This window comes from Acartia tonsa, chromosome 4, assembly GCF_053477335.1.
Source record: "Acartia tonsa isolate MP-2025a chromosome 4, ASM5347733v1, whole genome shotgun sequence".
Taxonomy (NCBI): domain Eukaryota; kingdom Metazoa; phylum Arthropoda; class Copepoda; order Calanoida; family Acartiidae; genus Acartia; species Acartia tonsa.
The window spans coordinates 54,149,185-54,161,228 of record NC_137263.1 but is presented as its reverse complement, the minus strand read 5'-3'; the positions used below and the strand labels follow the sequence as shown (position 1 = coordinate 54,161,228).

The 12,044-nt window shown below is 34.3% G+C and overlaps 3 protein-coding genes and 1 long non-coding RNA gene across 6 annotated transcripts in view; 2 read left to right on the top strand and 2 right to left on the bottom strand.

The window, feature by feature from the left end:
* The window catches only part of LOC145317800 (small ribosomal subunit protein uS7-like), a 250,489-nt gene extending 249,218 nt beyond the window's left edge, over positions 1-1,271 (bottom strand). The window contains exon 1 of the mRNA XM_080159070.1: positions 1,264-1,271. The gene's annotated coding sequence lies outside the window, so the exon portion shown is untranslated. The remainder of the gene's footprint in view (positions 1-1,263) is intronic.
* The window catches only part of pall (F-box protein pallbearer), a 28,497-nt gene extending 21,990 nt beyond the window's left edge, over positions 1-6,507 (top strand). Inside the window, exons 4-8 of the mRNA XM_080155529.1 lie at positions 1,438-1,556; positions 2,228-2,323; positions 3,136-3,277; positions 4,762-5,082; positions 6,359-6,507. Coding sequence (XP_080011655.1) covers positions 1,438-1,556; positions 2,228-2,323; positions 3,136-3,277; positions 4,762-5,082; positions 6,359-6,507 — 827 coding nt within the window. The remainder of the gene's footprint in view (positions 1-1,437; positions 1,557-2,227; positions 2,324-3,135; positions 3,278-4,761; positions 5,083-6,358) is intronic.
* Nop60B (dyskerin pseudouridine synthase 1 Nop60B) overlaps positions 1-12,044 on the bottom strand; it is a 581,533-nt gene that overhangs the window by 252,719 nt on the left and 316,770 nt on the right. The gene's annotated exons all lie outside the window — the stretch shown is intronic.
* On the top strand, positions 6,729-7,564 carry LOC145317803 (uncharacterized). The gene is made up of 2 exons (XR_013879121.1): positions 6,729-7,036; positions 7,488-7,564. It is a non-coding gene; the product is annotated as an uncharacterized LOC145317803 (long non-coding RNA).

The following is a 12,044-nucleotide window of genomic DNA, read 5'->3' as shown; positions in this document are numbered from 1 at the left end:
GAAGGGACATAGAGGGATAAGACAATGGCTGATAAACTGTTGTACATCCCCAAAGATAATACTCCAAATTATATCTTTGTAGTGGTTGAAACGTTTGGACACAACTAAATGAACCAACTAATCTAAATTCAATAAATGTCTCCCAAGTTGTTGAGCCGTCGAATAAGAAAACGTTATTATAAAACTTTGGGGACTAGTGTAATAAACATACCAATGTCCCCTCCCTCCCTGCGAACTACAGAATTGTGGAGGGAGATAATTTTATGTTGTTGTTGAATAACAAAATCTTCTAAGCTAGATGTTGACTAGTGTAATAAACAGCCCAATGTCCTCGCCTTAATTGGGGTTTTTATTAGGGATGTTTGTCAATTTATTGTTCATTGCTTATTGCTCACACTGGTCGTCGCCAAAGGTGTCTGCTAGATTTAACAAAAGTGGTGCTTGCTTACATGTGAAGACCGGAGCACCGAAAACCCCCCCCCCCCCCCCACTTAGTTTTGACAAAAATCAAAAATAAGGGGGGGGTAGTTTTTTAACCCCCCGCTTAGTTTTGACAAAAATCAAAAATAAGGGGGGGGGGTAGTTTTTAACCCCCCCCTTAATTTTGAAGAAAATCAAAAATAAGGGGGGGGTAGTTTTTTCACTGTACAACACGCCAGAAAGTTGAGTGAGGTAAATCAAGTAAATCCAGTATACCAGAGGGGAAACCTTATTACAGGGATATTCATGTTTTGGGGCATAATTTCCTTATTTATTGACTTTGGCCAGTAAAAGGTTTTAATTTTGCGCGCCAATAAATAAGGAAATTATGCCCCAAAACATGAATATCCCTGTAATAAGGTTTCCCCTCTGGTATACTGGATTTTCTTGATTTACCTCACTCAACTTTCTGGCGTGTTGTACAGTGAAAAAACTACCCCCCCCTTATTTTTGATTTTCTTTAAAATTAAGGGGGGGGTTAAGTCTTTGCCTTGCTGAGCTTTTTTCCTCCTTGCCGTTTTCCAGACATTAAAAAACTACCCCCCCCTTATTTTTGATTTTTGTCAAAACTAAGCGGGGGGGGGGGGGGTTTCGGTGCTCCAGTCTACCACATGTAAGCAAGTACCACAAAAGTTATTTTAGGTTTTCTTTAGGGGTGCATATTTTCCAAAAAAACATTTTTTTGGGGGGAAATAAAAGAATATGTGATTGGGAGGGGGGGGGGGGGGGGGGAAATGTAAAAATTAAGAGAACTGAAAACATTTTTTTCCATTTTCTAACCTCCTTAGTGAAGAAAAAACTAAAAAAATTGTGGGAGGGGGGAGGAAATAAAGGAAATAAAAAAAACTAAGTGGGGGGTGGGGAAATAAAAAATTTGTATGAGGGGAAATAAATGAGTCTTTTGCAGAATATACTCCCCTGGTTTTCTTTTTAATTAATAAATGAATATTTGTTTAGATCACCCGTTGGCTCGACACAATGACATCCTAAACGCCATAGAGACAAGAATTTCTCTACTATCCATGACTTTCATGAAGTATGTAGATCTAGGACTATGCTGTTTCATCCCTGGAAAGGTAATTCATTTATTTGTGGGAGGGAGAGGAAATTGGACTAAAAATTATATATTAAATTATACTGCATTCGTTGGCTTAAAAGCAATTAGGATTTCAAATAAACCTTGCTTAAAGAATTCTTTAACATCTGAGCTCATTCTCTATCACTATACTTTGTACGTTTGTCTGTCCATTTTTTGAGCTTTGCTACTTATGAATGTTGTCATCCTTGTTTGCATATATTAGACACTAGTGGCTGCATCCCTATTATCTATGGGCTCCGTATTCAGAGAGAAAGGAACAAAATAGCCTAAAACCATACTAAGACTTGAAACTAAAAATTAAATAGCCTAAACCACCTTTGTGAAGCTTCTTAAATGGAAAACCTAATTTAAATTTTATGAAATATATAGTATTAAAAATGCGGCGCAAAATTTTTTTTTATTAGAGATTTTTTATTTTGGAGGGGGTATTTAGTAATTTACCCCCCAAATTGTTTGGGGGGGGGGGGAAATACCCCCTCTTAAATGGTTGGGGGGGCCTACGGCACCCCCAGAGTAGGGGTAAATTTTAAATGGGGGTGGTAAAATGAAAAAAATCGTTTGGGGGGGGGGGTAATCGCCCCATTACCCCCCCCCCCCCCTTGGACGTCTATGAATATATCCATTGGTATATAAAATATTATATCTTAGGTAATTGACGAGATTTTTGCAGTATTGCGAAAGATGAAGAGTGCTGAAAAATTGGGCAGATCAGAGAATCCTAGCAGGCACAGTGAGATTCTACAGGTAAATTTTTTTCAGAAAGATCTTAAAAATATATTCTGAACAAGTCAATACATGTATATTCCAGGCAACTACCTAACTACCTGCCCTAAACAGCATGAACCCTTTAGCTAGCAAATAAGAATAAATTTTATTTAACTTTATTCTCTCAATTAAGCTGTTAGTAGCTTCGTGTAAAATTTCGTTGTTTTGATAGTTTTTCAATGAATGGATTAAAGTTATTTGTATCGTATTGGGCTATTGCAATAGATGAGAAAGTGCAAAAAAATAATTTTGAGTTAAAAAAGTTTAAATGTTTGCGTAACACAACGTATAATATTTTTTTAGTGGGGGGGGGGGAGGGTTTAGGTCCTTATAACCCTTTCAAATTTAACCTAATATTATAAATCAAAAATTCCTTTTTTTCGCTAAAAGTCTCCATTTGCTCCTTTCGGCTCCTGAAGCCAACAAAAATGGATATATTTCTAATTTTGGACAATATCTACAAAAATTGGTGTATATTCTGCTAATTTGACCTTGCTATAAAAAAATATAAAAATATGTTTTTGGGAGGAAAAATGTAAAAATTGAGAGAACTAAAAACATTTTTTTCCGTTTTTCTCTCCTTGGTGAAAAAAAAACTAAAAGAATATGTGGAAGGGGGGGGATAATATGAATTAAATAAAGAGTTCTAAAATTTCTTTCTTATTTTTTCAACTTCCTTGCTGGAAAAAAAAATAGGAGGGGAACAAAATTTTAAAAATTGGCAGCACGGGAAAAAATGAATCTTGTAAAGAAAATACACCCCTGAAAATTGATTTATTTGTGCTTTTTAGGAGTTGCGTGACATAAGTTCAATGGCTATGGAATATTTTGACGAGAACATAGTGCCGGATCTAAAGAACAAGTTTCCTGACTACTCCCCAGTCAGGCTGGCTAATGGATCATATTCTTACCTCTACTCTATATTCACTTCAGGTGAACTTTCTTACTTTCTTATTAATATTGCATATCTATCTATCTACCTGTCTGTCTGTCTGTATGTCCCCAGTGAGGCTGGCTAATGGATCATATTCCTACCTATACTCTATATTCACTTCAGGTGAACATTCTTATTAATATTGCATATATATCTATCTATCTATCTACCTGTCTGTCTGTCTGTATGTCCCCAGTCAGGCTGGCTAATGGATCATATTCCTACCTATACTCTATATTCACTTCAGGTGAACTTTCTTATTAATATTGCATATCTATCTATCTACCTGTCTGTCTGTCTGTATGTCCCCAGTGAGGCTGGCTAATGGATCATATTCCTACCTATACTCTATATTCACTTCAGGTGAACATTCTTATTAATATTGCATATATATCTATCTATCTATCTACCTGTCTGTCTGTCAGTATGTCCCCAGTCAGGCTGGCCAATGGATCATATTCCTACCTGTCTGTCTACCTGTCTGTCTGTATGTCCCCAGTCAGGCTGGCTAATGGATCATATTCTCTGTCTGTCTGTCTGTATTGTATTTATGTCTGTCTGTCCGTCCGTCTATCTATCATTATCTATATTTAGGTTAAATAGAAACAAGGATGCCAATATCCATTAAAGCGAAGCTTAATATGAGCATAATTACATTTTAAGACTTGATTATATCATCATACCAATTTTGAAATCGATTTTAAGGAACAATTCTAACATGATTAAATTAACAATAAGAGCTATCTGTTATAAACACACGGACTAACTCTAATTACAGAAAATCTTCGCTTTATCAAGAACGAATACATAATGATATATTTCTAAAGTATTCATGAACAGAAAACCAACATTTTTATATAAAAAAGGATAACAACACCCATAAAAGCGAAGCTCTGAAACGATAAGACAAACGAACATTAACACTTGTAGATTGTCAGACTGATCAATCAGAAATATAAATTAAAATTTCGAAAAAAAATGTTAAGTAAGTTTATTGAAACACTACTTAAATAGAGAATATTTTTATCGACATACTTACATTTTAGGACTTGATTATAGAGATGCTCCGCTTACAATATTGTAATTTATTGTCCTAGGAATCAGTATTCAAAAATCAGACCAATCGGATAATTTTATCACATAAAAATTTTTTGTTAAAAAGTTAAAAATCAACATATTTAAAATGGACTTGCGGACTTGCTGGTAATGATTATAGAGTTGCTTCGCTTTACATAACTTCGCTTCGCTCGTACATAACTCCTATAGGAATCATAATGCAAAGTTTGAAATCGCTTGGACAATTCTAACATGCCTAAATTAACGAAAAGAGCTATCCGTTACGTACGGAGGGACCGCCGACCCTAATTATAGAAAAGCTTCGCTTTAAAAACAGTAAGGAATTATGAATTAACGATTAAACATAAGACAGATAGGCTAACCAACGGACTACCAAACAAACTTAATTAACAATAATTGTTTAAAGGAACAGGATTCTCATTGAACATGCGCTACAACGATCCAGTCTCGCCGCCCTCCACACACTCCCCGCTCAGCCTACCAAACCCAGCCGCCGCAGCCGCGGCTGCAGCCACCGGGGCCGCATCATGCCCGCGGATAAGATCTCTAGAACTGCACCCAACAGATAATACGGAAGAGCCACCAGCGGGGGTTGGAGGCTCGCCCACCCTGGCCATGATGGCGCGGTCACCCCTGCGGGCGCGCCCAAATTGTGTGCGGGATTTGACCAGTAGTGTTGGAAGGAGTGCGCCTGTAGGCGCCAATGCACCCACACCTAAACGCACAGGTATTCTATAGCTCAGATATTCTAAATTATATAGTTTTAAAGGGAACGGACATTTAATTTTGAATATTATTGATACGCAACGTTTTATAAAAACGTACTTTTATTTGCTGGCTAAAAAATAATTCAAAGTATGTAACGCTCCTTGTTTTTTCATTTGCTTTGACGTTAATTTCGGCTATAAGAAAGTATTTTTCACAAATCGAACAATTTCTCTTTTGTGTTGATGATACTACATTAGTGATGGCAATCCGTCGAATTTTTGGGCGGATTCGGATTCTTAAAGAATCCGTCAAAAAAAGTGGCGGATTCCTTGTGGATTCGGATTCCGGATTCTAGCAATATTTTTAAAGGATTTTAAAATTTTTTTTTTAAATTAAGTGCTAAATATGTCCTAAAAATCAATGTTCTTGGTGTTCTCTATAATTCACGTCCGAGAATCGAACCAGATTTTAAAAGAAATTATATATATTATATAATGATGAAAATCTTTGCCTTCAAAGAGGAGGAGGTGAAAGAAAAAACTCAAGACGCTAATTCTAGCCTACCAAATAAGAATCCGGAATCCGCTATTAAAAAACGGATTCCGGATTCGGATTCCAAAATTGGCCAAAACTTGGGCGGATTCCGGATCCGGATACGGATTGCCAACCCTATACTACATATAAACCTAGTGTGATATATTTCTATCAAATGCTTTACCATAGTATAAGGTCAAACTGACATTAAGTTAGCATTGTCTCACTCATATTATATTTATCATTACTTGATACAAATATAAGCCAACATTATTTTTCTTTTTTAAAGAATTTTTTAAGATTTACCGAAGGAAGAATGTTACGTTGTAAAGATTGTAAAGTTATGAGTTCTAAGACTTTTCGAATCATTGTGACTTTTTTATTTTCTTTATTTACATTCCACAACTTGTACCTCATTAAAACAACTATTTTTGATTTTGGTGCGGCTCCAGCTCCGGCTCCCCATAAAAAAATATTTATATTTTTGACTTTTGAAGGTTATAAAAGTTCAATTTTTGATAAAAATGGACTTAAAAACTTAAAAAGGGCATTTGCACATGACAAAACAGAGTTACCAAATTATAATTTATTTTTAAAAATCACGGTTCCCGGCTCCGGCTCCGAAACACTGATGAAAACACATAACATTATCTTAGCAATTGGCCAGTTTCCTTTTTTATTATACTTACTTCATTTGTCATTTTATCTTTTTAATGCAATATTTTCATGTTATATTTTTTCAAAGCTAAAATATACTCTAGGTTTGAAGGCTAACCGCGTATTGAAACAGTTGAAAAGACAAGCAGACGCATACAAATCCGCGGTGGAATCACAAAATAAGAAAATGTTGGAGCTCGACAGAAGAATTGATGCTCAGGGACCGATCCTTAAATATTCTAATTTGATTTAATGTTAACATTTTTTAACAGTAGTATCTATGTATGCATGTAGAAGTAGCAGGATGTCTGTCTGCGTATTTGTGTGTCTGTAGTTTAAGACTTCGTTTGCCCGATATGGTTCTCCTTTACAGTTAAGCTTTTTATTTTTTGGGGGTACTTCCATCATCCTAAGAAAAACTTCCTTGGAAAAAATACCAATACATTGTTAATACATGTTCAATGCAACTAATAAGGATCGAACTGCAACTTTAGAATGAGATAATCAACCAGCAGAACGCGCGGCTGGCCGAGCAGGAGGAGAAGCTGGCGGAGATGAGCAAGCGGGTGGCGGAGAACGAGAACAAGTTCACCTCCGCTGCGGCGGCTACTGCTGCCGTCGCGGCTGTGGCAGTGGCCGGCAGCTCGAAAGCTAGTATTGCCACGGCTAGCAATGATGATAGTATTGAGAATGTTGATGCTGAGAGTATAGCTAAGGGTGAAGGAGTAAAGAAAACTACTGGAAGACCTAACAAGAGAACAAGATCTGATGAAAGAAATAAGGTTACATATACTTACTAAACTTCAAAACGGCAAATAATCTAAACTGCAAATAAGCAAAAACTTTTATAATTTAACGCCCTATTAATCGAATTTTTAATTCATATTAATGCGTTAATGAATAGGTGCATATTATATATAGTTTTAGTGAATTTCAACATTAAAATCTTGGCAGGCCAAATTATTTGTATGATATAATGTGTAACCCTTCTTATATAACTAGCGGCTGTGTTCCTTGCATCTAGGGGCTTTGTAATTTTATTCAAAGTGGCTAAAAGATAGCCTTAACATCCCATGATTTAAATTAAATAGCTTGAAACAATAATAGGACCTATGTGAAACTTCCCTAAATCCTAAGAATCTCTTTGAAGAACACTATTATAATCTGACGAAGAGACATACGGACGGACAAAAAGTAGATACTGACATGTTATTAAATTAAATGTATTTACAGGATGAAGAACTGGACACAAAAAGGCAGAGAAGATCCCCCGTCGCTAGCTAGTCAGTCACCACCACCAACCACAACAATTCAGATTAACAACAACAAAATTCATTATTCGTTCAGCTTATAATGTGTGTCCTATATTAATATTTTTTAGTGTTTGTACATATTGTACAACGATCTACAATTATTTTTGTAACTCGTTTAATAGACTTTACAGTTAAATATTCAAAATTAAGATATTATTCAAATATGCATAATTAAAAAAATTCATGAATAGGTAAATTTTTATAATAATATTGTTTATCGAAGTGTTCTCTCAATTACAATTTTAGTATTAAAGCATAATTTTTAGTTACATTTGCTTACTTAATGGCAGAGGGGAAATCTCTTTTGTACCAAATCTTTTATAACCATATTATCTTATTCGTTGGCTCAAAAACATTAGGTACTTTTCAACTTATGGTTTTAATCCACAGGAGAAATAATGTTGTTTATTATAATTTGGGATTTATTGCCAATTGTTTAAAATTTATCCCTTAAGATCCCTGTTTAAGAAGTAAAACAGAGGGGGGGGGGGAATATTGCAATAAGTTATGACATAAAATACAAATATAAGTTTATCTTACTCATGTTTAAGTATTTTACCATGCTCGTTTATTTATTTTGCCACTAAAAGATGCAAACAATATCTCTAATATAATTTTTTATATTTTACATCATAAGATTAATTTTAGTTTACGTAGATTTTTTAAAACTAGATTATTTTGTATGATATAGCTTACAAATTGTATCAGCCATATAATAATTTAAACATTTGAATCAATAGAGCAGAAAAAGATTGAGGTAAGTCAAACGTTATAAACCTTTTTAAGTCATTGCATTGGTAGAGATTTTTCATATGAAGAAAAACTATATTTGCATGAAAAGTTTTTCTACAAATAATTGAGTTGTCTTTGGATCAGTTGCTTTGGATACTGTTTATTACAAGCTAAAAGTTTGAAACAAAAAAAATTTCTTTTTGTTCTTAAATTTTTTTAATTTACTCATTTCTTCTCCCCCCCCCCCCCCTTCATAATTTCTAAACGTTAAACATTTTGTAATTTAATTACTGTATAACATTTATCTCTACTTTATTGTATTTATTTGTTTCACCAAAGTTTTTTATAAATGATGTTTTTAAATCTTATTACATTTTCTATTTCAACTTTCTAAAGTAAAAATTCAAATTTAATTATATTATAATTATAATTATATTGATATCTTCCTAATAAATACATAAATTTTAGACAATTAAAATTCGAATTGTTATTTAAACTTTAAGATATTTTTTCATTGCTTTAAAATTTTTTCCAAATTTTGTAAAATAAATTTAAATTTTATGTTCTACAAAGTGAAAATTTAGACGTGATATTACTGTCTATTTAAGTATTTTGATATTTTTATGTTAATTTATAAGGTATGTTGCATATTGTAATTAGATAATTGAATTAAATGAATACATAATGGATAAAAAATGTATTTTTAAAAGCGAAGCTTTTCTATAATTAGGGTCGGTCCGTCCGTACGTCCGTAACGGATAGCTTTGTCCGTTAATTTAGGCATGTTAGAATTGTCCTATCGATTTCAAATTTTGCATGGTGATTCCTGTAGTAGTTAGGTACGATTTAGAAAGCGTAGCAACTCTTTAATCATTACCAAAATGTCCGTACGTCTATTTTAAACATGTTGATTTTTTTTACTTTTTTAACAACAAATTTTATGTGATCTAATCATCCGATTGATCTGATTTTTGGTATATTGATTCCTGGGACAACAAAGTTTAATGTTGTAAGCGAAGCAACTCTATAATCAAGTCCTAAATATGTAAGTATGTCCATGAACATTATCCTGTATAAAGCAGTTTTCAACAAATTTACTTACAGTTTTGCTTCGACTCTTATACATTTATATTTTGATTATTCAGTTCTGACACTATATAAGTGTTCATGTCCGTTTGTCCTACCGTTTCAGTGCTTCGCTTTTATGGATGTTGTCATCCTTGTTTTGTTACAAAAGTTAGTCTTGTATGTTTCTAATATAGTGGCTGCGCCTTTATTGGCCTCCAGTGGCACTAAAGGTGAGCGGGAGGGATTCGAACCCCAAAAGAAAAGTTTTTTTTTTTTTGGGGGGGGGGACTGGTCGATCTTGTATAGGGTCGATTGCTATATTTTTTAGAAACTACACTGTATAGCAGAACTATTTAAATGCCTTTATATAGGAAGGACTGAATGACAGACTATTGGTTGAGCGGTCAGCGAGATAGTTTTGTATACAATTACACCAATCATATTACTTACCAAGTTATGAAGAACCGGAAGCGGTCTAAAACATGAGCAAATACAAATAAGTTATTTAATATTACTGTTCCTCCAATATAATGGATTTATTATTACTTGGATCTTGTACAAGTTTTATCATGTACTGACAAATAAAAATACTCATCCTCTACTCCATCCCATCCAACCGGATTAAGGAACTGAACAATAAATTATGTCCATGTAAGCAACCTAAATTGACCACAAATTATCCCCTGCCATAATAGCCATGTATTGTATATATTCTACATTCATTTCCATCATAAATTATTTATCACCAAACTTTTCAAGAATATTATCTTCGCGAAACCTCTCCACATAATGTAATATAGTTATTTATCACGTCTTGTTATATATATATACAGCTTTTCCCAGATAGTAAAATGATTAATTTTAGTTTATTGGCCCCCTTATAAGTAATTGTTATTTATCTCATCATATTATAGACAGCTTTCCGCGGTTATTAGAATGAAAAAAGTCAAAATCAATTATTTTATGATTTTTATTTTGCTCTTCTTGAAAAATTGTCAGTAATACGATAAGCTCAGGGGCGTCCAAGCTTTTTATTTTGGGGGGGGTAAAATGGCGCGCGAAGCGCGCCGCAAAATTTTTTTACCCCCCCCAAAATTTTTACCCCGGGGGTAAAATTTACTTGGGGGGGGTAATTACCCCCCCTGAAATCTGTTGGCAGGGGTAAAATTTGTTTACCCCCCCCAAAATTTACCCCCGGGGTAAAATTTTTGGGGGGGTAATTTAAATTTTATCAAAAATTTAGTATTAAAAATGCGCGCGAAGCGTGCAAAAATTTTTTTGTTAGAGATTTTCTATTTTGGGGGGGGTATTTACCCCCCCAAAATTGTTTGGGGGGGGGGGGGTAAATACCCCCTCCTAAATGGTTGGGGGTGCCTACGGCACCCCCAGGGCAGGGGTAAATTTTAAATGGGGGGGGGGGGGGGTAATCGCCCTATTACCCCCCCCCTTGGACGCCTATGGATAAGCTGCATGATTTTTCAGATTTACCTACGATTACGAACCGGTTCTAATTCGGCAAAATTGAAAGGGTTTAGAAGCCATACTGGAAAATGTCTTGTTACAATTTCCTTCCGCTTTCTTTTTTCTTCAAGTTTAGCAATGGATTTATTATTACTTGGATGTTACACCAGATTTTCATGTAATCTAATCAAGTGAAACCAGTAGCTAGCTAAATTAACGACTCTCCCATTTTACCCCATCCCCTCCCGTCCTACTGGATGAACGAACTTAACAATAAATGATTTTCATGTTAGCAACCCAAATTGACAATTTCTCCCCTGTCATAATATCCACGCATATTCTATATCCATTCTTGAATTTTAGCCGTTATAAATCCCGTGGTAAAAAGTCTCATAGTGAGAATTAGGAAATAAAAAGATTACATACCTATGGTCAAAATAAGACTTTAATTACATTAAATAGAAATAGAACAAGGATGACAACATCCATAAAAGCGAAGCACTGAAACGGTAGGACAAACGGACATTAACACTTGTATAATGTCAGAACTGAATAATAATATAAATTCATAAGGGTCAAAGCAAAATTGTAAGTAAATTTGTTAAAAACTGCTTGATACAGGATAAAGTTTATGGACATACTTACATTTTAAGGACTTAATTATTGAGTTGCTTCGCTTATTACATTATACTTTGTTGTCCCAGGAATCAATATACCAAAAATCAGATCAATCAGATGATTAGTTCACATAAAAATTTTTTGTTAAAAAAGTAAAAAACTCAACATGTTTAAAATGGACGTACGGACATTTTGGTAATGATTATAGAGTTGCTACGCTTTCTAAATCGTACCTAACTACTAAAGGAATCACCATGAAAAATTTGAAATCGATAGGACAATTCTAACATGCCTAAATTAATGAAAAAAGCTATCCGTTACGGACGGACCGACCCTAATTATAGAAAAGCTTCGCTTTTAAAAATGGTGTTTTCTTAATGTAAATGATTGTAAACAATTATAATGTACCAAAGAATCGCGCTTACCGCTGAACCGTTAGGGTTCTTCTTTACAGGGCAAATTCTCATAGATCCTGGGAATGTTTTTTACTATTTTTTTTTTTTTAAGGGGGGGGAATACCTCCACCCGCCCAAGAGAAATCGCCCCCAAATAAATTTTTTACTTTGTTTTTTTTAATCTAAAATAAAAGATTGGGTTA